Genomic DNA, 26,031 nt, shown 5'->3' on the forward strand with positions numbered 1-26,031 from the left:
GAGGGGCCGGCTTCAGGGCCCTCCCGTGGCGGGGTGGCGTTGGGCCGAGAATGACAGAGGGCCCACGTCCGGGGGCGGGGCGGGAGCTGGGGGCGCCGAGGGCTCAGCAGATGAGGGGGCGGCCAGGGACGGGGCCTGCTCGGAGCCAGCTCCCAGCGAGGGCAGCTCTGAGGGCAGTTCAGGGGCATCGTAACCCACTTTGAATACAGAGACGTGAAGGGCTCTGTGCAGTGACTGCACACCTGTCCCCCAGCGTGGCGCTGGGCTGGGCTCCCAGGTGGGCTCCCTCTTCAGTGTCAGCGGGTGGGCCCCCTCTCCCGGGTTTGAGGAGCACAGTCCTGCTGCCCCAGGGGCTCCCCGCCTTCCAGGGCTCTGCACCCCGTGGGCCGGCACTGGCCAGGCCTCCGGGGCACAGGCGGCCACCTGGCTCTGCTGCCCGAGTGCTGGTGGTCTCTGTCCACATAGACCCGACCAGCTGTGAGGCGAGGCGGCGGTGGAGAGCTGGCTCCCGACCTTCGTCCTCTCCTCTCGGGAAGGAAGCAAGACCTGCGCTGATGGGAGTTTTCCTGCAACCAGCAGCGTGATCCTGTGGGGACGTTCACGTAGATGATGGCAGGGGAGTGAGTGGAGTGTGTTCACATCTTTTCTAGACTAACATCACTCGGACGTGCCCCCGGTTTACTGGGATCTCTGAGAAATGTGTTTTAGGCACCATGGTTTAGAGCCTGACTGAACAAAGGCCTTCAGAGGGCTCAACTGATTTGACCAAAAGGTCTCTGCTTGGCAGCTGCACACTGTTATTACTGTAGTCACCTGTAGAGTCTGAACGCAGGTGTGGGCCTGACCTATGCTCAGAGCTGCTCACCAGCTGGTTACAACCAAAGTCCCGAGTCATCTCATTAGCCTTTTTGCCGCACGGGGAACAAAGCATTTTCACACACAACCGTAGAGAGAGTCGCGGGTGAGATCTCTCGGCGACAAAAGGTGGGCCCGTGGGCTTTAAGCTGTAAGGAGAAAATGGTTTGTTGAGACCGGAGTCGGCACCCACGTGCCACGGCCGAAGATGGGGACGTGGCAGGAAGTGGCCAGAGAAGCAGCCGGCTCCCCAGAGCTGCCTGAAATCGATCTCGACTGCTGGAGGGCCTCGAGGGACACGGCCTGAGCACCTCAAAAACAAAACTTCAGTGAAGCCAGAGCCAGTTTAACAGAAGACAGACGAGGTATATTCAAGACAGCTTTAATATTAACTTTGTGTGAATTAGAAATATCACTCTTAAATGATGAAAATTACTGAAGTGACCCTTTCTGCAACTGCAGACTTACATTATTTATACATATAATACAGAGCTGACTGCATTGGAACGAGAGTATTAAAATAAATGTTAACAGATTAAAAAAGGGCATGTTTGTGCCACAGCTCGGCGCTCCACTGCACCCATATTCAAAATAACTTTGTAACTGCATTAAGCTATTTTAAGTGCAAATAATCTTAAAAAATCTGATTGCAGCATTTGTCTTCCTGAATTACAAGAAATAACTTTAACAACTTTTATGAGTGCATTCCAGGTTGTCTCCTGACCACCTAAAGTATTAAAAATAGTGCAGAAGCAGGGAAGTACTATATAAACAGTTGGATTTAAGGGGATTTCTTGTCCAAGAAACATTTTTATTTTACACTATGTATGTATGTATAATTATATATATATATAAAAAACATTACATTGAATTTTAAGAGTAAAAAGCAAGAAAACCTCATTTCTCATTTTTTACTGCAGCCCAAAAGAACGGTTTAAAACTGGAAACAGCTTGTTGGGGTGCGCCGCGCCGAGCTCCTCGAGGCCTGCCCTCCACGCGGCGTTGCTAAAGGTCCCACGCGGCCGGCGCTGCGCTGCGGCTGCTCCCTCGAGACGCGGCCGGGACAAGGACGCCCGAGCAGGCATGGGCCCCTACACTGCAGTTCCACCTGGAGGTGTGGCCTGGCTGGGGGCTGACAGTGAACCCTGCAAACAAAGCAGTTTCCATTAATCCAGCAAAACACGGGGCGGCGGAGACAGCCACACTCAGCCCTTCCAGCGGCACGCCCAGCCTCGAGTCGGCTGGGGAGCCCACATTTCTCACAGCCCCCTCCGTGTCCGCGTATCGAGTCCCTAACTTGGGGGAGGCCGCTGAGCTGCTTGGCAGGCACGCTTTGGGCAGGGCTTGCCAGGGCGAGAGGGTGGTCGGTCTCTCAGGGCCTGGGTGCTTTGAAGCATCACTGCCCAAAGGCGAGGGGCACCTCCTGGGGGCAGGGGCTGTTCACTGCCCTCCCCAGGGGCTGCAGCTCGGGGCCGCTGAGGGGTTCCCCGGCTCCCAGGCCAGCTCGCCCAGCGCGGCCCAGAGCCTGCGCCCCGTTCCCCAGAGCCGGCGTTCCCCAGGAACAGAGCCTAGTGGCATTTCTTAAAAGTTGTTTGCTCTCTGAGGGTGGTGATGGCGGCGCCCCTCTGGTTGGGGTCAGGAGGCCCCCCGAGCTCGAGACGAACCCGAGAGGGCTGAGCCTCATGCAACAACCAGCACTCACATTTCCTCACACTCACTGGGATGCACGTCACAGTCTGGCATTCATTTATTAATAATCTTAAGGTTACACATATTGCAACACTGAAGCTACCAATTTCCAGATCTGTGAACACTATTCCAAAGAAGATGTGGAAAGTCACCTTATTTCTGTAAGCCTGTGCTTCAGCCTAGAAGCTAGTTACTGGGCGACAGGGAGAAAAAGGGAAAACACGCTGGCAGGCCTCCGTCAGAGACTCCAGACCACGCCCTAGGGGAGGCTGGCTGGATGTGTGAACCGAGAGCACGGTACGGATGGCCCGCTCCCCTGCCGCTGCGGGCCACTCGTGAGGGTGGCCTGTCCTGCCTGCCTCCTCCCTGAGGATTTTCTCAGGACAGAGCATCTGGCCTCAGAGACCCTGCTGGTGTCCAGCTGTCCAGACAGCCAGGTAGATGCCCGTCTGTGCCCTGGACACTGGACAGCTGGCAAGGAAGGGCTTTACGAACACCCCGAAGCACCAGCTCTCTCCAGCCTGGAATCCACGAGCCATCCTACCAGCCGCCAGGAAGGAAGCCGGCTTCAGGAGCAGCGGCAACTCTTGAGTCTAACATTCAGGAGGCCGATCTGGTCTCACCAGAGTTGCCGCTTTATTCCTGCTAGTGATTTCGTATGAGAATTGATCAGAATACCCCAGCTCTTAGTCTGGGTTTGATTATACTAAACTGATAGAATTAAACCTTGTTCCATAAGAATATATAGAAGAAGTAACATTTCAACTAAAAAACGATTTACAACCATGGAACACATCTTTGGGGCGCTACTGAGATTGGAGGCCCTGAGAGCAAGAAGGGAGCGTGAGGGTCTTGGAGGCCCAGGTCAGAGCCAGCCCTCGTCCTGAAGCCTCCCCGGGTCCCAGCAGGGCTCCCCTCCACCCCCAGCTACCTTGGACTTGCCCCTCAGGCCCTCGAGGGGGTGGTTGGCGGACGGGCTGGTGGCACTGGTCCAGGCTTGGTCAGTCAACTCTCCGAGTCGCTCTCCCCGCCCAGACTTTGACGTGCACACCGGCCCCAGGACGGGTCCTGCTGCAGACAGACCAACAGCCTCCTGAGCCCCAAAGGGGCACGGGCGGAGCTCCGGTGCCAGGTCAGCCTCACCTGCGGGGCGGGCCTGCACCTGCCCTGGAAGGCTGACCCCTGGGGCTCTGGTCCGAGGCAGCCTGCCGGGAGCTCCCCTGAACTGCCCCACCGGCCCCGGAGACTTGTGGTGAATCTCTGTAAAGTGAGGCCCTTTCAGAGATGGTACAAAAGCGATGCGAGTTAGCACCTGGCTGCCTTCCCCCCGGGGCTGCTTCGAGCTATGGATACGTTTTCCCTAATTCAGCCACAAGGTTCCCACTACTCCTGCTGCCCAGACGGTTGCATAAGAGAACCAAAGAAAAGCTGGACAGAGCGGCTGCACGTGAGGCTTGGGTCCTGCACTCAACGAGCTAGATTTAGGACATGGGTGCGAGGCAGCGAGGGGCTCACTCAGCCGGTGCCTCCTCCGGGCCGTTCCCTGGCACCTGGATCCGCCCTGCCCCAGACACAGCGCTCACCAAGGCCTGCGACCTTGGCTTCAGGGGGCAACTCCCCTTGGGCAGCCCTGACCTGCCCGCTGACAGGTCACACGGATGATGACGCGCTTCCTCCAAAAAGGCCACTCAACCTGGGAAAAGTCACCCAGAGAAAATGACCATGCTGTTTACAGACATCTGGGGAAAGGGGAATATTCTGAGGGAATATCCAGTTACGGGCTCTGGTGAGAGCTGTGCTGGGGAAGGGAGGCCCTCCCGCGGCCTGCAGGCTCCGGCCCGCTGACCCGCTGTGGCTCTGAAACCCGCTCTGGTCTGCGGACCTCCGCGTCTTCAGGAGCATCCAAGCACGAGTGGAGTCACACCTGCACCTGATGGCTGCACAGGCTGCCGACACCAGACGCGGTGGGGCTGAGCGCCTTGAAGAGGCCCGCTGGTCCAGAATCTGGTCCAAAATCGCCTGTTTCAACAGGCATTGGAACTTATTTTTTCAAGGTAAAAACTAGTGGTTTTTAAAAGATCAAAATGTTGCACCTGTGTCTTTTTAAACTTCCATGAATCTACTAGAATTCAGGGCCTAAAACCTACTCCAGGGCCGAGGAGACGGCGTCTGGCTTCTGCAGGAGCGGGTCACTCTGAGGGCGGAGAACCTGATGTCTCTCCCGCTCCAGCAGCTCCGAGTCAAAGGCGGGCGAGGGCCCCACTCTCAGGAGGCCGCACCATCGGGCGGGTTCTGGAGACCCTGAGGAGAGGCGGCCAGGAGGGAGTGGCCAGAGGCTTTGCCCGCCCCGCCAGGCCCGGACGCAGAGACAGCAGGGATCACCAGCTGAGTGGGGATTCCCAGGGCCCGACGAGGGCGAGCCCCGGGTGGGACATGCAGGTCCAGGCCCAGAATTCTTGCTGAGAAGCTTCCAGAGATGGAGGTACCAGTGGTACCAGGGCGCAGGGTGAGGGGCCGGCCCCTCCTCCCCGCCCGCTCACGGCGCTCCCTCTGCACCGGGGGCCTCGGGGCCCCAACAGCGCTGACAGAGCCCCCGCAAACAGTTCGAGACTCGGAGGAGGAAGCCAACAAGTCCACCGGGGCAGGGCCGCTGCAGAAGCATGCCCGCGGCCACCTGGAACTCCAGCCGGCGGCCTCCCAGCGTCCGCACAGACGGGCCACCAGCTCGCGGCAAAGGGGGCTCGGCCGAGAGGAAGGTCACAGGAAACAATGAATACCTCCGATGGTCAGAACAAACATTCCATTTAGTAAGCTTCGAATCAGGAAAAACTCAGAATCCAGTAATAAGAGGTAGAAATTCCTGGGGCTATTTGTTCTCTAAACATGAACAGAGCCCTTAATGTTACAGCATTTAAAAGCTTTTCATTTTTTGGCTCACTGAGATTTTTTTAAGTTTAGATGTGAAAATGACTTAAAAATTATCTATATTTACAGTTCATTCACACGTTTATTTAATGTCACTATACACAGGACAATCCCAGAGTTCTTCAGAATATCAAGAACGGCGTTAAGTCTCTAGCTGTGACAGTGACAAGGGACAGCTGAAAAGCAGGGCGATGAAACAAAAGCATGACTTTCTTAAAATTACAAAGTAACAATGCTGATATTAAAGCTTCATTAATTACTGCAACAGTTAATTTACCAACATTTTGTTAGGAAGGCTCTTTATGAAATTTATTCAAGTTTTCAAGAAATCAGATAAAAATGTAAAAAAAAAAAAGGAAATACATAGGCGTGTTTTTTTGTTGTTAAAGGTAAAATATTCATACAATGTTAAACAGCGTTACCTAACACAGTGACCTTTAATAAGCTTAGGTAACCAGAAACCAAAGATGCAGAAAACCTTTCTTTTACATATTTAAGTTGAGAGACAGCGACATTAACTGTGACACAAAATCCATGTGACAGATGCAGCAATGAACAAAACTCAGTGCCAGCGGGGACCACTTCCCTCTCTGGAGGGAACCCGTGAACTTGGCTCTGAGCTTCAGTGGGAATAGCTGGTACCAGTGCCTCTGGAGGTGAGCCCCGGACCCCCCGCCCCCTTCACTGTCCTCCTCACTGGCCAGCACTGGGGCGTGGGGCTGAGCCCCCTGACGACCCAAACAGGGGACAGTCCCAAGCAGCCTAGCATGACCGGTGCACGCGCTGGGCGAGGAGAGGGCCTGGCCGACAGCACCCTGCCTGTGGGCCACGAGGTAGACCTCTCCGGTCACTCGTGAGCCCTACATGCGAATGTGGCGGAAGGAAAGCCCCGGAGTGGACACCCCGACACAGCAGGACTACCTGCGCAGGGCCCAACCGCCTCCCCTCAGGCCCCAGGTACAGGGGCCAGCGGCCGGGTCCCCTCCACGATCTATCCAGGGCCCAGCGGCTGGGCCCCCCCAAAATCTATCCAGGGTTCCCCCATGACCTATCCAGGGTCCAGCAGCCGGACCCCCCCAAGATCTATCCAGGGGCCCTCCGTGATCTATCCAGGGGCCCACCATGATCCATCCAGGGCCCAGTGGCTGGGCCCCCCACAGATCTATCCAGGGGCCCCCTGGGCTGGGCCCTCCGCACAGGATGGGACCCCATGTGCATCCTTCCTGGGAAATCCAGTCGGCCTCTCCCGCCAGTTCCTCCTCAGACACTTGGATCCACCCTCATGGCCTTTGGGTGTTCACAGGACTTCTTCCCCGGAGCCCCCACCAGCCCCTTGGTGTCCCCTTACCCTTTGAGCTTCCGCACCAAGAAATCAAAGGCCTCCCTCTGACAGGAGGTGACGAGAATCTCGTCCACCGGTGCAGACATGGATAAAACAGCTTCACCAACTCCAGTGCAAATGCAATACTCGACAGCTTCTTTCCCACAGGAGATGGAGGGACGGGGAGAAATGGCTGCAGGCCCGGAGGGGCCAGAACACTGAGGACGCACGCACGCCTGAGGAACTGAGGCGGCTTCCTGGCACCCTGTTCCTCCCTGCTTCTGGGAGCCTGGGACTGTCACCGTGGTGCCTTGTTCCCGTACTTCTACTCCTCAGTGTTCTTCCATCAAGGTTGACCCTCAGTCCCAAGTGCTCATAGGAGAACCCTTCCAAAGTGCCAGAAGGTCTGGCACAGAGATGAAATTTAATATTCTTCACCACGATGCAAGTCAGTTCAGAACCCAAAGCTCCTGATTATTTTTAAAGAGTCTGCCTACTCCCTCTTACACATTTGTTTTTAAAAGAAGGCAAGGTTTTCCCAAGGCTTTCTTTTCCAGTCCTCCCGGAGAGGAGAAACACAGAGAAGGGCCGGGGCTGGGGCGGCCCAGGGATTCAGAAGCCAGAATCACCCAAGCCACAATGCGACCCTAGCTCCTGGGTTTCCTAGAAGGTTGAAAAGAGGAGCCCGAGCAGGGCAGGCAGAGAAGACCCCCCACACACACTTGGGGGTCTTGGCTTATGGGCCGCCCTGAGCGCTTTATTTCTGTGCTTTTTCATCAACGCATCTCAATGCATGATGGAAAATCTTGCTGACTGAGCCATCACAGATTCTGTCTAAAGCTGTTTTATTCCAGAGGTGAGGTTAGAAAAGGTATTTTTGCTCAGGATAATGTTCCAGCTGAAAAATGGAAGAGTTTCAGTGAGGAAGCTCAAAGTTTGGGGAGAAAAGTTGCAAAGGCCACTCCCTAGAACCCCCTCAGCAGGCCACTGCTCCTTATACACCTGCAACTGGAACCCCTCAAAGTCGAAGCAACCCCTCCTGACCCCAGGCCACAGAAGCCAGGACCCTGAAAACAAACCCGGGGGCGGTGGGGAGGCGCTGCGTGCCCCCGGCCTCTCCTGAAGCGCCAGCAACTTTCGTCCTGGTCTCGGAGAGCCCCCCGCACCGTCCTCCTGACAGCAGCAGGGCTCTGCCGGCCGTCCAGGCGCAGGGCAGGCCTCGGGGGGCCCTGCCCCGTCCAGAGCCAGCCTGGGCCTTCCAGCCCCTCCCCAGCTCCCAACACCCAGCCAGGGCCCCGGAAGGGGTACAGACAAGACATCAAGGGCACACTAACCCGCAGACACCGCAAGAGCAAGTCTATGACCAAGTCCCAAACCCCAAACCGTGCAGGGACGACGTTTTTTAAGTTTGGGGTGGAGGAGATGGACACAGGCTTCCGGCAGCACGTTTCACAGCTTGTTTTTTAAGGAACCGACAACATCCTCCTCTTGCTCACTACCCCGCTCCCATCCACAGGCCAGCCCTGAGTGAGTTAGTGTCTGCCAGGCGGGAGGAGGCAGAAAGCGCCCCAGAACAACACGGCCCACCCGCAAAGCGCTCAGAACCAACAGTCCCGCAGGGCGCACTCTCCCCACCCCCACCCTCTCAAGGCCACTTCCCTGCGTCAGCCACTCTTCACTTGGGCCCAGTATCAAGTCCTGAATTTTGAAACTGCATACTCAATGCCTCAGAAGCATCCGACACTGAATTTCTAATGCGATGCAGGTACAGAAGCCTCTGGTACTGAACTTCTAATACTATATCAGGTACACAGAACTGCACACGGGCTGTGGGCTCCTCTCTCCATCTGACAGCCTCAAGCCTGAGACGCTCCGCAAGGATGGCTGCCTTTGCTACCTGACTTCAGTTAACATTTAGGAACAAAAGGCCATCTCTTAAAGGCAAATAGGACATTAGCATTCCCACGGACTGCGGTTCTCACACGGAAGAACACCGCCTCTGCTGTCGCGGCGTGAGGGAGTGCCAGGCAAACAGTGCAGGGCTCCGGCCCTGACTGAGGGCAGCGGGGGCTGGGGGGGACCCGGGGGGCCCAGAGCTGCTGCTGCACCAGAGTCTCGACCCACAGAGAAACCAAGCCTGCACTTTGCTGCATCGCATTCACTACTCAAACCAGTGTGAACGATCAGGGTCTCTGTATTTAATCACAAAGGTGTACACAACGAAATACAAACCAAGTGACCCAAGTAAGTTACTAACACCATCGTCATCTCGATGTGGAACGTACAGCTCCAAGAGCCACTTCGTCCACAGTGAGCCAAAGAGCGACTGCGCCCACAGCTCATCCTCACGCTAAGGAATCAAGCCAAACAGAGTGGCTTCCCCTGGAAGTGGGCGCAGCCAAGTCAGGGGGGCACTGGGGGAGCCGCTGCCACAGACGTGGGGTGCCTTCCAAGAACGATCCAGAAGACGGACACGCTGCACCTGCCCTCTGCCTCTTGTGGGAACCTGAAACCCAAACAGGGGAGAGGCGGGAAGCTCTCTGAACCCTGGGTCCTGTACAAAACAGAGCTGAGAAGGCTCACGAGGGCCTGTGGTCATGTGCCTCGCTGAACAAAAAGCAAACAAAAAAAAACCCAACCAAAACCCCCACAAAAAAAACGAAAGAAAAGAAAAGCTCCTTCCCCTTGCTGGAAAAACATAAGCAAGTCACATCCACCACGCGAGACCCTGGCTGTGTGACAAGAGGCACTTCTGCGCCCTTGGCCCGCAGTCCACGGCAACCGTCCAGGCTCTGAGAGATGTGGCTACTTCATCAGTGCACAGAATCTCAATCAAAGTGCTACAAACTGCTTCTTTGAAAAAAGATGTTTATTAAACAATTTTAATTGTCATAAAATGACTAAAATGGGTTTTAAAAATTAAGGCTCTTCTCTTTCTGTGGATTGCCAGAACAATGTAAAAATAATATCAATCAACCCTGCTGAACACTTTGTTCCTAAAGTTAAATTTCATAGATTCCTAAACAGTTTATGATTAAGATAAAAAATTGGACTATAAATGACAATTAATGGCCGTCTGTATTGAACATACACTCTGATCAGGTGTACAATATTCTAATTGAGTAGTTAAGCAAAAATATTCCAGTTAAAGCAGAAATTTTAATTTTAGCATTTTAAAGTCATTGTTTCCCCACACTGGCATGATTTTCCTAAAATCGAAATAGTCTAATACAGGAAGGCTAACCGTGGGACTCTATACTCGCAGGAGGGTGACTGACTTGGCTGGCAATTAGTTTGATTATATTTTTTAAACGTTCTAAGGTAAATTATCAAATGATTTGGAATTATATGGCATGCAGTATCCAAAATTATGGCTCTGATGCATTTAGATTTACATTAAGAATAAGAAGTGTCGTTCACATTCGTTGTACACCCCACCCCTCCCGCAAGAAAAAAATCGCTACCTATTCAAGTTCTAGATCTGGTGCAGCATTAAGGATTAAAACTTACCACTTTACCAGGCCTTCCCCATGTGCAAATAAATCCCTCCTGACAAGCAGTGACTATACAGTCTTCAAGAAAAATTAACACAGTCAGTCTTTCATGTGCTATCTTTTTACAGATGAGCGGCTCTAACAAGGGGACGTCTTCCATGCGAGGGCACAGGGGCGTCCCCAGGGCTTTCGCTGGGTCCGTTTTGGTTTTGGTGACGAGGTTCAGTCTGTCGCTGCTCTTGCTGGAGATGTGTCCCATGCTGTGGTTCCGCTTGTGGTCTTTCTCGTGGTGCCTGTCCTTCCTGTCGTGCAGCGAGAGTGTGGCGAACTTGCTGACCCCAGCAGCGATGGCGCCGTCCGCCACGCTGCCCTTGCTGCCGGCGCTGGAGACGGCGGCGTGCGGGAGGCTGTTGGACCGTGGCAGCGGGGGCGGCGCGGCGCTGCCGGGCGTGGGCACGCTGTTCCCGGTGCTGCCCGCGGGGGGGCTGGTGGCGTTCATGACGTTCGTGTGTGTCCGCGCGCGCGAGAGGGGCTGGTGGGGGAAGAGGATGTCTTCCGTGAGGTCCCACAGGCACAGCTGCGTGTCCTGGCCCACGGAGCCGAACCGATACGTGACGCTGACGGGCCGGCTCTCAGTCGAGTTCCGCTTGGACAGCCGGGACTGGGTGCTGTTCGCTCGGTCTCTCCCAAAGTGAAGAAGGTCCTGGAAGTCCTCGTCGCTGCCACTGAACTCCATGGGGTCGCTCTCTTCCACGCTGGTGGTGTAGGGGTCAAAGGCCACCACGCTGACCCAGGACTTGTGCCCGTGGCCCCGCGCGATCACGCGGCAGTCCCCAAAGGACCAGACGGTCACCAGGTCGTCCTCTCCGCCCGCCACGATGTACTTGCCGTCGGGGCTCCAGCACACGCACAGCAAGCCTCCAAAGTAGCTTTTCATGGTGCCGTGCAGCTCCACCGAGTCAAAGTTGAACACCCGCAGGAAGCCGTCCTGGCTCACACACGCCAAGAACTTGCCATCTGGGGAGAAAGCAAACTCGTTGAGGGCCCCCTCGCCCACCGTCCATTTGAGGAGAGGGTTCCTCGTGGATTTGCTCTTGCAAGTGTGCACGGCAAAGCTCTCCCCCTGCTTCAGGAGCTGGTAGTGGGGGGCTGTGGTGCCACAAGTGTGCTCCACATTATACAAGTACATGTTCCCACTCGAGTGGGCTACTAGGAAAAGGCTTTCCGAACCAGGAACCCATTTGACACAGGTTACTCGTGACTTGTCTATTAGTCTCTGTGAAGACAAAGGAGAACAAGTTATCACAATGGAGAAGTTTTCAAGGTCTACTTTTCCAGCAAGAAACCTTGTCTGCTTCTCGGTGAGAATGGACACATCTGTCCAGGCGTTCCACGCCCCAGCCTGCGGGCAGGGCAGAGAAGGGCATTTGGGCCCTCGTGGAATCGCTTTCTAGGACTGCACTGAGGTGTCGGGACGCTGGCTTGCACTGAGGGTGTCAGTTATTCAGCAAACCCTGCTGGGAGCCCAGTCTGTGTCCGCGCGACGCTGTGCCAGGCTCAGGACGCACCAGGGCGGGGGCAGCCCTTGGCGCGTCACACATCCGACTCGGGAGCCCGGGGTCTGGGACTCCAGCACCTGCACAGCCTCCGTGCAACGCGGCCCCTGGGCAAGCCTCGCGGGCCCCACGGCTGAGCGCTGGACCGCCCCAGGCGCTCTGCTCTGCTGTTTTGCGCCCTCACGGCCCCTGTGGCCCGTCCCCACGGCACCTGCCCCTTCAGACTCCCGGGGGTCAGGGGATGGTCCACGTGCAGCCAGCAACACCCAGGACAGGAGCGCACACCTCCCTGGGCTCTGACCTCAGACCTGACTCACTGACTGCCTCACTCACCATCCCTGTCTTGCGTGTATTCTTACAGGCCATCCCCCCACCTTCTTTGGAACAAGGCGGTGTTTAAGAACATTAACAGGTGATTAACACCTAATCTCTACCCCACGCTTATTTTTGACCCACTGACCAATTTTAATGGGCACAGGTGGGGAGTTTCCCTTTAAAACCAAAAGCATAAAGGCAGAAGCAGAAACCCCCTGAAGGGCGGCCCCCACGTCCGTGCCCTGCTTGGATGACCCCCACGTCCGTGCCCTGCTTGGATGACCCCCACGTCCGTGCCCTGCTTGGATGACCCCCACGTCCGTGCCCTGCTTGCACACCTTGCACAGAGCTCACCGGCCCCCAAATCATGGCACCAGAAACCACTGGGGTTCCCAGGACCCAAAGCTCCCAGCAAGTCCTGCTGCCACCCCCATAACTGGTGCTCTGGGAGCCCTCAGGCTTGGGAGGCGATACATGCTCCCACCTCCCCCGTGTGGTTGGGATTCCCTGACCCGAGCCTCAGGGGGCCACGGGCCACAGGGACGGGAAGCCCACCAAGACACGGGGCCCCATGCCTAGTCGGCTTCGCGCCGTGCGTCTGCTGCATCTCTACAGAAAGTCACAGAAAATGAGGCCCCAGAAGGGAGGTGGTCAACCTGTCCCCAGCTAGGGAGGAGCAGGGAGGCCCGACCCCACGAGGTGCAGGGCCAGGGGCTGGGGCCTGCGGGCCGGGCGAGGGCTCCAAGCAGCAGGCGGCCTCACTGTCACTGCAATCTCACAGCCGCACAGTCACCCTCGCGCCCTTCCTCTCCTGCCCGGGACCCACCGGTCCAGCAGCTGACCTGCACCAAGGCCGACAACCTGCAAGCCCAGGCTGCTCTGCCAGGGTTTCCACAGGAGGCCGGGGCCACCTCACAAGCCCCCAGGCCTTGCTGTACCCAGTGGGCCAGGCTGTCTCTCTGAATGTGACCCGCCTGGGGGCCGAGGATCCCAGGACCATGCGGCTCACCTCCCGGCCAGGGCCTCGCGGGGCAGCTGCAGAAGCGACCTCTCCCCCGCCCAGCTGTGTGTGGCCTCAACTCCTGCACCTCATATCTCACTGCAACCAAACCTCATCTCAATCTTTCCAACATCTCTCCATTTAAGGATGAACACAAAAATATCTAGCACTATGGTCAGGAGAAAATTTTATTTCTGGCTTAAAAAGACACTGCAAAAATGACTCCATTAGAACTCAAAATTGTAATGCTATCAAATAAAAATGGCATTTCTCTGCAACTGTGAGGTATGGAGATACAGAATCACGGCACCATTATTAAATACACGTTACTGGGGAGCCAAAACACGTTTCAAGAGTATCCCACGCTTAAAAGGTGCACTGAGCCTGCTGTAAGCACACACACGGATACAACTTAGGGACTGAAACCAGAGCCCACCTCCGAGCCCTGCTGGGGCACCAGACATGCCACACCTCACCACCTGCAAACCACCCAAACCAACGGCCCACAGCTCCAAGTCCAACGTAGAAAGGGCTTCTCCAGCGCTCTGCACCGTCAGTCTGCCACCAGCCTGTGCACAAGGGCAGGGAAAAGCTCCTCTTCGTCTCGGGGACCGTGGGTCTGGGCGCGTGGTAGGCACGTCAGGACAGCAGTGCTGACCTCTGACCCGAGGATCTGCTCTGTGGCCAGGCCCTGAGCACGAGGCTTTGCATACATAGACCCCACGACGTAAGCTTTTGTTTTTTAAATAGGTGATACAGTCATAATTCACATATAAAAGTGTCCAGCTGAAAGCCTCACTCACACCCCTCTCCCCACCCCAGAATCACTGTCGCTGGCTTCCTGTCCGTCTCCCAGTCCGTCTCCCAGGGTCTTCCTGTGGGGACACGGCAAGTACAGGTACATGTGGACCCAGCTTCCTCTTCTGCACCGTCTGCACCTCTGCTTTCTCACCCAGTCACGCACCACGCGCATCGGTCGGTACTCGTCCGAAGATGGCCTCTCTGCGCCTTCCTATGGTGCAGAGGACTCAACAACACGGACGTGCTGCGCTGCATCTGAAAAGCCCCTGCTGACGGACACTTACGTGGCAAAGACTAACTGGTGTGTGCTGCAGCCTTCACCGGTAGACACAGCTGCAGGGTACGGTCCTAGTGGGATAGCTGGTCAGAAGGCGCACGCACTGGCAACTGTTTCCAGGGATCACCAGTTACCGCCCATGGAGGATGCAACGTCTACTCCACCGGCAGGGTGTGGGTGTCCCGCTCCCCACAGGAAGGCAGGCACGAGTGCCCTGTCACCCCCGGGGGACAGGCTCTGCGGGGCTCCCTGCAGGCCCTCCCGCTCACCACCCACGCCCATTCGTTCACTCCTGCACTGAGCACAGACGACAAGCTGACATGGACACGCCACTCACAGCCGTCCCTTCCCGCGGGGAACTTGCGTTCACGAGGGATGAAAAGGAGGGGAATGGACAGGGTCTGCTGTGAGCGAACACCGAGCAGGCACAGGGACAGGGGGCGGGGAGGAGGGACTCAGCTTCACAGGAGCACCTGCGAGGCCTCTGCCCTGGCATGCGGGCTCGCCGAGCCGAGAAGGAAAGGGCAGCAGACAGCGGCTGGAGGCGGCGGCAGGGCGTCCACACAGAAGGGCAGCAAGGGCGCGGACGGGGAGCCAACCACGAGCTGTCGTCCTGGCGACGCACCAGGTGACTCCCGGCACAGGCCTCTCAGCCCCCGGTGAGGTGCGGGACACATGTCCTGGGCTGGCTAGGAGTCACTGAAGCAAGTTGCTCTGGGCTATTATTTCATACTGTTCTTGGTTTGGGTTTAACAAAAAGAGAACAGAAGTCAAGAAACAAATACCTAGAATACCCTGCTCAGTAACTAGAACGAATGCAGCCCAGTCTCGGGACCATAAGGGTATACTTTTGTTCTAGAAAATGTCTAGTAAACAGAGTAAGGCATCTTAGTTCTTGAAGTTAAGAAATGGGATTTCCCTTCTGTGCTTCCATTCTCCAGTTTCAGTGAGGCCTTGAGCTGGACGAGCACATGTTTATGTTGGAAAAACACTCTTGGCAAAACCCGAGGTCCCCTGTGAGGAGCTCCTGGGCAGAGGAGGGGCGAGGCAGCTGGGGAAAGGCAGGCACCCAGGCTGGGGGCAGGCAGCTCGGGGACGTGCTTGGCACCCCCTCCACTGGCGCACCTGAGCAAGGGCCGGAAATCAGATGTGGAATCGTGAGCTAGGACTCAAGGACACGGAGGCCCAGGCTCAGGGCTCTGGGCAGTGACCTTGAAGCCCAGTGCTGACCAACCCCACAGCCCCGAGCCCTTGAGAGTGACTGGCCCAGCGAGACATGCTGCAAGGGCACAGTTCACCCTGAACTCTGAAGACCTGGGAAACTATGGAGACCACCTCATTCATAATTTTATATTGATTACATGCCAAAATAATACTTGGATGTATTAGATAAAATATCAAATTCACCTATTTTTTAAATGGTTCACTGTGGCTATTAGAAAATTTTACATTGAATTTGTGGCTCACACCCAAGATTCCTGGAAAGGGAAGTCACAGAACCAAGCGGAATCTCCCGTCGGGAGGCACAGAACGGTGCGGGTGGAGAGAGACTGCTCTGGAGCCTGTGACAACTGTCCCCCGACAAGAAGCTCTTAAACTCGACCAGAGGTGGGGGCAGGACGGACGGTTTCCCAGGGGGTGAGGCTGGGCGGAGTGGGGGAGGCCTGTGAACAGACTCCGAGGAGCTGAGGGACAGCACCTGGGAAGGGTGTGACAGAGAGGAGCGGACGGCGGCCATGCTGGGGGAGACGTCCACGTATACCCACTGAGTAAGGAGCTGAGGAAAGTGACCGGGGAGGACAGGGATATCGGCTGTGGACAGCAACCGCCGGACATGTGACACTCAGATGGCCAAGGCAGAAGGTGCCCAAGAGGAGCAGGGTGTAAACTCTGGGGACAAGCTCCTTACAGCGAGCGGGACCAAACCCAGGCAAGCAGAGAAAACAAGCCCGAAGTCCCATGAGGAGAGGAAGGAACTGCCGCTGAGTGAGCATGGGCCAGGCCAGGGGCCCTGCTCCCCGCCCCCCACATCCCTGTCTTGGCACAGGGTCGGTGGGGGGGCCAGGAGAAGCAAGCCCCTGCTCCAGGGCTGCAGAGGAGAGGCTGAGGGGGCCGCCCCAGCGGGAAGGACATGGCAGGTCTCAGGGTGAGACAGGCTCTCAGGTCGCCTAGCATCGCCGCCGGGCTCTCCATTAAACAGGAAAACACCAAAATGCTCCAAGGCCTACTGCCATGATCACGCCCACAAAATCCCATAACGTCCATAATCTGGGCATCAGTATGCCAGGTCTGCACGCCAAGACAGCTGCCCAGGATGTGGGCTCCCCCACCCGCTCTCCCCCTGGTAATCACCCTCCTGGATGCAGAAGGAACCGTCTCATTTCTAAAATTAATCCAGTGAAGAAACGCAACAGCATCAAAACTACCATCATCAACGGCACTCACAAACAAGATTTTCTAACTATATGAAACCAGTATAAAGGAAACAACAAAAATAAACCTGTGACCATATTAAAGCCACCACTGCTAAAATGAAGTTTTCTCAAGCACACACACTTTATTTTTCACTGCTATCAACATGATAAGCAGGAAAAAAATTATTGGGGAGAGATGGGTATGCATTTTACAATGCAGATATTAATTTATAACAAAATACTAAAAACAAACAGTTCAAAAGCCACAGCAGCTACTGGAAAAGCCACAATGTAGTCACAAGCAAAAACAGTGGCCAAGAGCTTTGATTCTATAAAGGCACTTACAGACGCTGCTCCCTCGGGAAGTACTACTATCAGGAGAGGGGATTTCAAAGCCTGGGAAAGAGGATCAAATGTCACTTTTATCAACATTAAAACTTGAAGGAGATCATTACATGCCCATTTCCTTCCTTTGATTAAAAAAAGCAACAGAAACAAAACTAACAAAGTGCCCAGAGCCACTCTTTTGGAGGGTGACTAGACAGAATACTGCGAAACTGGGTCCCTCTCCTCCCTGCCCCGGGGGGCGCGGGCTGAAGAGAAGGCCCAGCCGCGGGCAGCAGCCGGCTGGGTGTCCACCAAGAGACCACAGCCTCTGCCCTGCTGCCCTGGCCACAACCTGCCAGAGAGCAGACAGTCAACAAGAGGGGCGCTGGTCACACGCCAGGGATGCCAGCAGCAGAGACGACCAGGTCTTTTGAGATTTTCCATCTAACCCAGCAATCAGACACAACTGAAAATCCTCTCAAGTTACTATTCTGTGGACACAGTCCCGATATAATCAGGACTTTTACAGAGACCAACGGGCCTGAGTTCATCACCACGTGGGAACCGCCACTTTGCGTCTCTTCCCCAGGACACTGTAATCATCAGTGATGAACAAGGGGATCCACACCCTCTGGGGTGCTTCACACAAGGCTGAACCTGACCCGGTGACCCCTCCCACCAGCAGCTCTTACGATGAAGGAGGTGGCACGGTCTGGGAGCTCATCAGAAGTGCCAAGACACTCACAGAGCCCATTAGATACTTCAAGTCCCGTCAGAGACGGGTGACACTGTGAGGAGAGGCCCGAAGCCCGCCCTGAAGGCTGCAGAAAGCAGTCCCAGCCTAGCACCCCTGAAGGGAGGCCAGAGGACAGGGCTCTGCCTTCCTCCTGGGCTGGGCTCCACTGGCACAGCAGCCCGGGTCTCGTTGCCAGGATGGCCTGGAGGGCAGGGCTCACCTCCAATGCCCGGACAGAACCGGGCAAACTGAGGGCCAGACTGGGAGGTGAAGGCTGCCAGCATCTTTAACGGAAGGTGTGAGTCTGACAAGTTCACCTCTTAGAAAACGTAAAAAATTACAAACATGATAAAGCGACCAGTGAGCACTGGGATTCACAGGTCATGTTTTCCTATCTTTTTTGTACTTCTCTCTGTCCCAATTTTTTGTATAAACAAGTATTTAAAACTTCTTATTCAATGGGCGGAAAAATCACCTTTTAAGATACACTCGATTCCCAGACAGACATTTTCATCCATCTTTGGTCTAATGTGGATTTCCAGAACTCCATTTCCACCCACCCACCTATCCCATCCGTCCACCCAAACATCTGCTCTACTCTCACAGAGCAGATGCCCTCAGAAAGGAGGCCCAGGTCAGAGTAATCATACTGCAGCGTATGCACACGTGTGTGCCTGTGTATCACGGGAGGCTGAGCAGCCCTCGGATGAGTAAGACAGACAGACAGACACCGCAGTCAGGATAAACAGTCCCCATCACCTGTCTGATGAGTGTTCATTCTCTGTGTTGCCCTGCTCTTACCTTCTTGTTCTGGAAAATTTTTTGTGCTTCTCCTTCAAAACTGCTGCTACCTCACCTCCCAAGCAGCTTTTCCTGCAAGCCCCGGTGAAATGAACCTCCGGTTTCCCCCGTGTGCACAACTTTCCCGAGCTCTCCCCAGGGCTGGCGCTCCAGACCCCCTGCCGGCCTCCCATCCTCCCCACCCCTCCTGGGGAGCATGTCTATTCACCTTCCGGCTGAGGAGAGATGAAGGTACAAACCCACACCCTGCGGGCAGGAAGGGGCAGGGCTGCTGTCTGTGCTCTGGACACTCAGGTTCAAGAGGCTACGCTCTTAGCCACTGTACTCTGAGTCTGTAAATTTCATGGTAATAGACTGACTGCTGTAAATGCCCCTTTGCAGGCAATGAACAGATGGCTGGAGCCTTGGAGTGTAAACAGGGCTCAGTCCTAGACACGTCCAGGACGCAGTAGACCCGTCTTTGCTCCTACTGTGCTTTCTCCGCAGACCTGACATCTCATCTCAGGGGCGTGATTACTATCTATATGCTGACCACTCCCAGAATCTACCTCTAGTCTGAAGCTCCAGATCCACGTACCCAACCACCCCTGGCCTCTCAAGCTTAACAAGCAGGAAAAGGAACTCTGACCTTTCGCTCTGCTCCAGCACCTGCTCCTTCCCCTCTCACCCAGTGCGCCAAGTGAGCCAGAAACCCAGCATCTGCTCATCCATCTCTCCAACTCCGTCTCCAAGATGGAGCCAGAGTAATTTTCAAAAACACCAAGCAGACCACCTCTTGCTCCCCAGTGCGAGATTCCCTGCACGGAGGCCAAGCAGCAACCCGGGCCGCGCCCTCACTCCACGCCCCTCTACCAGGGCTCCTGTCCCCAGGCTCATTCCCACAGGGGCCTGCCCCCGCTCTCCCTCCTGCAGGAACACTCCAGCTCCGTACCTGGGGGGCCTTCTCATACGAGGCTCAAAGCATACCATTTCCTCCGAGACGTGCCCCACCTCCCTGTCCATCAGGCGCTGTGTCTGTCTCTCTCCCTCAGGCCTACTGTCTCCTCTGACATCACAAGTCACCACCACGTGCCGTGTATGCGTGTGTCTGTGTGTGGGGCGCTGTTCACACTTCCCCCTCTCTGGAGGGGAGACAAAGGGCAGGTGTTCTCTGCATGTGGTCAGCCACCAAGGTCTGCAGAATGAATGAGGAAATGGTCCCAACTCCAGGTCAAGTCCTCAGCTCTCACCTGGACAATCACTAGAGCCTCCTCACTCGTCTTGCTATCTTCATTCCAATCCATCTTCCCCAAGTGCTGACAAGAGTTCTAAAAAAACACACTTGATCCTATCACTCCCTTCACTAAGTAAAACTCCAAAGGTTGCCCCACAGCCTCCAGTGTCAGGTCCAAATTTCTCAGCATGTTACGAAAGGCTTTTGCAATCTAGTTCCGGTTCCCCTGTCCAGCTTCACCTCTGGCCACTCCAAGGCCCACGCACTGAGGTCTTGCTGGCCTCATGCTCCTCCACATGCTAAGGTGTTTTCTCCAGCTTCGAAGGCCCTTCTCATCCTCCTCCGACTCCTCCGCATTTTTCAAACCCAGGTCAAACGTCACCTTCTGGAAGCTTTCTCAAACCTCCCTCACTGAATTTTTGTTTTTATTTTATGATATCTGGTACATCCTGAAGAGTGCAGTTAGCACCCACCTCTCTTGCTACTTTGTTCATAACACACGCTCCACATCCTCCCTGTCCATCTCACAGAAGAGTGAGCTCCGGAGGCGACAAGGCCCATATGGCAACCAGCTATGATGGGGCTTACAATCTATGGTCAGTAAGGATGCGTGGAATTAATTTCTGGATCTAGGCATATCATCAAATTGCTGCCGGGTCTGGACAACTCACTCATCCTCTCTCTAATTCTTTGTCTGCACAGTGGAGACGACAGCCCGCCCTCCCGTGCAGAGAAAGCAGATAAAATACTTGGAAACCTCCAAGTCTCACATGAATGCAAAGCACGGCCTATCGACTGCTTCAACCACCATCCCTGGCACCCTCTGAGAAACAAACCTCCGATGACCCTGTCTCTGAGACATCCTGACCAAAATCTGATGAGAATGCTATCCGTATGGCCAAAGAACACTCTCACTGTGAAGGGCAATCAATTTCAGCCTCGAGATGTAAATGCCAAGTTGGCATTGAACTACACACAATCCTCTCCCTTTGAACAGCCACTTTCCAAATAAAATGTACAAAGAGTAGGAGGTAACTCCACTTCACTCCCTGAGGGTGGGGAGCTGCAGCCCATGGCTCCCGGCTGTCCTGAGTAAGGAATGGGGAGAGCTGAGGTGACCGAGTGCTCTCAGGGCCCTGGGGCCTGTGCTGCACACCACCCCCCCTCCAGCAATGGCACACAAATCCTTCTTGTTCTCCAGGAGGCATGCTGTGCCATCCACAGCCGGGCGGCCTCCCGACCTTGTTTACCAACCACCCTTTACATGGCTCCAATCTCCTCCCCACCGAAAGCACGTCCCCACCTAAACACAAACAGAACCCCACAAGGATGCCAAATTCACCATTTCTATTAAGAATGCAGAGAAGTATAGTTTTGTGTCCCCACTCTCCCCACCACCAACTCCCCCACCAAAATCATCCAGCTACTTAGAAATCACTCCCTCAGATGCTGTTAATAAAATGTTCAGGTAAACAGAATAATTTTCTGCTTAAGATTTTTTTTTTTTAACAGAAAACGGGATTAAATACTTTTCCTCTCTAGTTTGTCAATCCAGATGGTAAGTTTTGCTCCAGTCAACCCAGATGAAACTAGAAGAGGAGGTGGCAGGGTTCAAAAGATTTCACCAAATCCACTGGCAAAGTCCAACAGGAGCACTGTGGATGGATACTGGATATACATGGACAGCAAATACCATAGGGACTGCAAAAGAATCAGAATTTTAACTGCAATTTGTCAAGTGGAGTATTCTTTCCCAAACAAAATTATTTCTTAAAAACCAGAATCTATAACGTACTTCTGTTTCTAGTTAATAACTTTAACACCATGCAACAATGCAAAACCTCCTGCCCTTCCCGACAGAGGCTCAGGTGACCTGACCCTCGTCACCCCAGGGCTGAGGTTACAAGGAGACTGCAGCCAGGGCCTCTAACTCAGGGAGCCGACCTCGTCCGTTCCATTTACTAGGAAAGTCACACTGAAACAGCGGAGGAAGTGCGTCAAATATGTAATGGCAATACTTGGGACTGAAAAGCCACTCCAACAGCTTTTAAAGATATAATCTATCTGGCAACTTCCATCTGCCCAGGTTTAAAGGTTCTGACATGTTTCTGAACAGACAGCTCAGATCTCTTGGGCTCCTTCAAGAATGAGACTGGAGACACCAGGAATCCCAGGACACAGCACAACACAGACAGGAGCTTGTGCCCTGCCAGCCAGTTTCAAGTGCCAGGAGTTCTAACCACATAAGAGGTGATTTTAGAGCAAATGCTTTCAAGAGCAAGAGAGCAAATTCTCAGATGTATGCCTGTCAAACAGACACATCAAAACTTTATCTACCGTTTGCGAAAACTAAGGAAATATTAGCAAGTTCTTTGATCTGCATGAAATTTTCTGGCCATGTGAATACAATCTAGAATTCTTTATCTTATTTAAATTATAAAGATCAAGCTATTAGTCTCGTCCTTATCTCCATTATAAAACCAATTTTTCTTAAAACACCTGCTATAGACACCTGAACATAAAAAAATGCACAAAAAAACAGTTAGCCCAATAAAGAACAGGTAAAAGTCAACAAGTCAACGCACCACATTTAAACTTGGGTAATACTAGGCAGGACAGCTGAGGATGGAAAATGGGCTTCACTCACAGAGTAAAATTATAAGGCCCATACCCTCAGTAAGAACGTATACATTCTTATAGGGGTTCTTAACAGCTAAGACAGGGTGCTACTTACTTCCTCATTAAATAGTTTGCTAGTTTCTTTTTTGATTGGGTCTATAAGCTGGACTTGGCCTGCGGAAAAGCCCACTAGGAGAGAGACACTTTCTGCTGTGGCTGTTAGGTGGTTGAAGTCATGACAAGTAGGCTGTGTTCCTTTGTATATCCTTTTATCTATTGGTTTACTCAAGTCAGCAGCCTGGAGGAGAAAGAGAAAAATACACACGGTAAACAGCACATTGAGATGAGAACTCTAAGTTACACTATTTTATACTCCATTATGATGTTCAATCTTAAAAATTAAAATATTGAAATATTTTAATTTTTATAAAATTTTTTTTGCAGTTTTCAGCATTTTATAAAAGCACTTTCACATACCTCGGCCAATCTGATATTGTTAGACTATCCATAATATGTTTACAACTGTTACTCTTGCAACTTATTCTTCTTCACATATATTTAATGAAGACTCCTGGACTTCAGGAGGTAAAAACCCTTGAGATACTAAATTCAGTGTTTGTAAAATGTATTTCAAGCATTTTCTAACCACATAAAAGCTCAGCTTTCATACAGCTCCAGCACCAACAAGCTCATTGGTGGGTTTACCTGCAGCCCAGTCGTTCTCAAAGTGTGGTCCCCAGACCAGCGGAGGCAGCAGCGGCGTCACCTGGAAACTCAGAGACGCACCTTCTCCCGCCCCACCCCAGACCAAATGAATCAAACCAGTAGGGTGGGCGGGTGGGCCCAGCAAGCTGTAGATGCAACAGTGCTCCAGGTGATCCTGACGCCTGCTCGGGCTGTGAACCAGGACTGCAGCCAGTTACGCAGAGGCAGCGGCTCCTGCGCTGGGTCACAGTCTCTTCTGCGTTAGCTTTCAAGTGACTTTCACTCATCGAACCCACACTCCAAATCTGGTACAGGCATCATCTTAATCCTTATCATAACACTTCAAGAGAGACCACGTTTCCCCCCATTTTACAGACGAGAAAAGTTCAGGGAAGGTAAATAACCCAGCCGAGGTCCCCGTACCTACTCAAGAAGCGGAAGGGCTGCATATGGAGCCCAAACCTGTTTTACCCTAGAGGGGGCAGGGAGAAAACACACCGTACACTCCGAAGTCTGACTTCTGACTTGGGCTAAACATGATTTTTCAAAGTGCCTCCCCCTTTAAAAGCAGGACCTTTTTCTTCATGAGAAACCTTCTCTGCAATCCAGTATGTTGTTGAAATGAAGGTGACCCGCCGCTTCCCCTGCTATCGGAGAATCACCGGTGGAGACAACCAAGCGTCTCCTTGAAACACCCATTTTGGCCCTGTGTGCGGTTCTGGGGCTCACAGCTCTGGTTCCTACGGACCACCCCGAGTATGGGGTCTGAAGATCTCGTTCTTCCGAAGAGGCCTGGGACAGTGACTCCGTATTCTAGGTCTGTCAGATTACAAACAGCGTGTGAAAAAGAAGACCTCACGATGACAGGCTCAAAACCTGAGCACCAGGCCGTCTGGAGCTGAGTGACCCTGGGAGCCCAGGGCAAAGGAGTGAAGACGTGTGTGGAGGGCTCTCCCTGCCTCACCGCAGCTGGAGTGGGGAGAGCACCTCTCTTCCCAACCCCAGGGCACTGTCCAGAGGATGAGCTAAGCAGAGTGTGGTCTACGAAAGGAAGCCCCGACTCTGGAGCAAGCAGAAGCGGGGCCGTGCGCGGGGCCTGAACGTCCTGTGATGTGCGAGGTGGGTGCATGGCAGAGGTGGGGGGGCGGTCCGGACAGGAGCTCCTTTACCACAGACAGGAGAGGCCAGCTGGGGGTAAGCAGCTCCTGGGCTCAGCCCGAAGGAGGGAGAGAGAAGTCGAGACTAAGGGAACAACTCAGCACATGACTCAGGGCAAGGAAACAGCAGCAAAAGTAAAGACAGAACAAAATATAAGATACGCTGATGGCGAGAGTCAAAAATCAAATCTGAAATTAGAACCGCTAAATTATTACGTGATCTCTATATCGGCAACCACTGAGACTTCTTTTTTTCAGTTTAAGAAACTAGGCCATGAAAGAATATACATAAAATTATGCACCAAAACATAAAAAACAATTCAGAAGCAAGCCAAATGTTAACAGAGAAAACAAACTAATTCAAATTAAATGAGCAAAAGAAACAGTGATTCTCAGAAGAACAGAGGAAGTTTAAAGCACCATTGTTTCCAAATATTGCTACTAGTTTTAAACTCATGGATCCCTCACAACCTCAGCCTCAGTTCTTGGAATAGCTCTTCTGCCTTCCTGCCCCTAACAGGGAACCTCACTGAAAGATGCTGTCTGTCATTAGAGCACACAAACACACGTCCGCAGTGTTTCAAACGCCAACTGATAGACAATTTTTACTCTCGAAGTAAATTGTCCAAAAGCGTCCTGTTTACTAATTTGCTTAACAAAGTTTCTTCCTAGATTACTGCTCTCAGAGTGTACTAGACCATGAGTAGTCTGCTAGTCTGCAGTCAAAATTAAGCAGAGACTGAGAATAAGCATTTAAAATGGCAACGTGACAGAGTGATTTAATACCCACCGACTCTGGTAACAAAAAATCCAAATTTGCTTCCTAAATGTCTTTTTCAGTTCTTTTCCTAGTAATCCTTATTTTATTTTACAAAAGTATCAGTCCAGGGCTTTCCTGGTGGTCTAGTGGTTAAGAATCTGCCTGCCGATACCAGGAACACGAGTTCAACCTCTGATTCGGGAAGATCCCACACGCCACGGAGCAACTAAGCCTGCGCACCACAACTCCTGAGCCTTGCTCTAGTCCTGAGCCCACCTGCGGCAGCTACCGAAGCCTGCGCCCCTGGAGCCCCTGCTCCTCAACAGCCAGCCACTGTGACGAGAGGCCTGCGCAACGCGATGGAAAACAAAGAGGAGCCCCTACTCGCTGCAACTTTAAAAACTGGTCTTTCAACACTGATGGGGGCGGCACTGTCCCAGAAGGCACAAACACAGACCGAGGCTCAAGGAACACAAGCAAGCACTTCTCTTCCCTAAGGTCACTCCCCTTCAAGCCCCAAAGGCAACGATGGCACCAGAACAGCAGACACTAGCCAGGCAACAGTCACTCACACCAGCAAGACTCCCGTGAGCCCCGAAGTGACAACAAGGTGCCCAACTACAGGAAATTATTCTTCCGAGAAACCTGGGGACTCCAGCCGTGGTGCCTGAGCTTTCTGAAGCCTGAAGCCAGGTGAGGGGAACGTTGGAACCACCAGTTCCTGCCTTTATTTCCAGCTGCACCATCACCTCCAACTCATCTCGTCCTCTTCCCTCTGACAGCCAGTCACCGAGTTGTGTCTCTTTTCCACTGCTGGGTTACTATCTTCTTTCCTCTTCTTCCCCCTCCTTTGTTCTGGCGAGTGGGGTCAGAATCCACCCACCTTTCAGTAACAATGCCAATGTCCCGAGCCGGCCGCCACTTCTCCGCGGGGTCATCAGCCCGATAGACGGTTTCCCAGGTCAAGACAGTTTAACTGAAGGAGAGAGAGCCTACACTTTGGAACCGGGCAGGCCTGGGTTCAAACCTTGCCTTCCCAAGAGGTGGCCAGGTGGCTCTGGAGAGG

At 53.6% G+C, this 26,031-nt stretch overlaps 1 protein-coding gene across 7 annotated transcripts in view; it reads right to left on the bottom strand.

The window, feature by feature from the left end:
- Positions 1 to 430: 430 nt before the first annotated feature.
- The window catches only part of WDR20 (WD repeat domain 20), a 66,015-nt gene continuing 40,414 nt past the window's right edge, over positions 431 to 26,031 (bottom strand). The window contains exons 2-4 of one of the 7 annotated variants that reach the window (XM_010851335.1): positions 22,459 to 22,641; positions 10,301 to 11,560; positions 434 to 2,000 (exon numbers count right to left, since the gene is read on the bottom strand). In XM_010851335.1, coding sequence (XP_010849637.1) covers positions 1,947 to 2,000; positions 10,301 to 11,560; positions 22,459 to 22,641 — 1,497 coding nt within the window. In that variant the 3' untranslated portion in view covers positions 434 to 1,946. Of the gene's footprint in view, positions 2,001 to 9,641; positions 11,561 to 19,740; positions 19,819 to 21,253; positions 21,449 to 22,458; positions 22,642 to 26,031 lie in introns of those variants that run through there. The other 6 variants (XM_010851341.1, XR_826265.1, XM_010851336.1 and 3 more) reach the window with 6 other exon arrangements.

This window comes from Bison bison, unplaced genomic scaffold (genome assembly GCF_000754665.1).
Source record: "Bison bison bison isolate TAMUID 2011002044 unplaced genomic scaffold, Bison_UMD1.0 scf7180017864302, whole genome shotgun sequence".
NCBI lineage: Eukaryota > Metazoa > Chordata > Mammalia > Artiodactyla > Bovidae > Bison > Bison bison.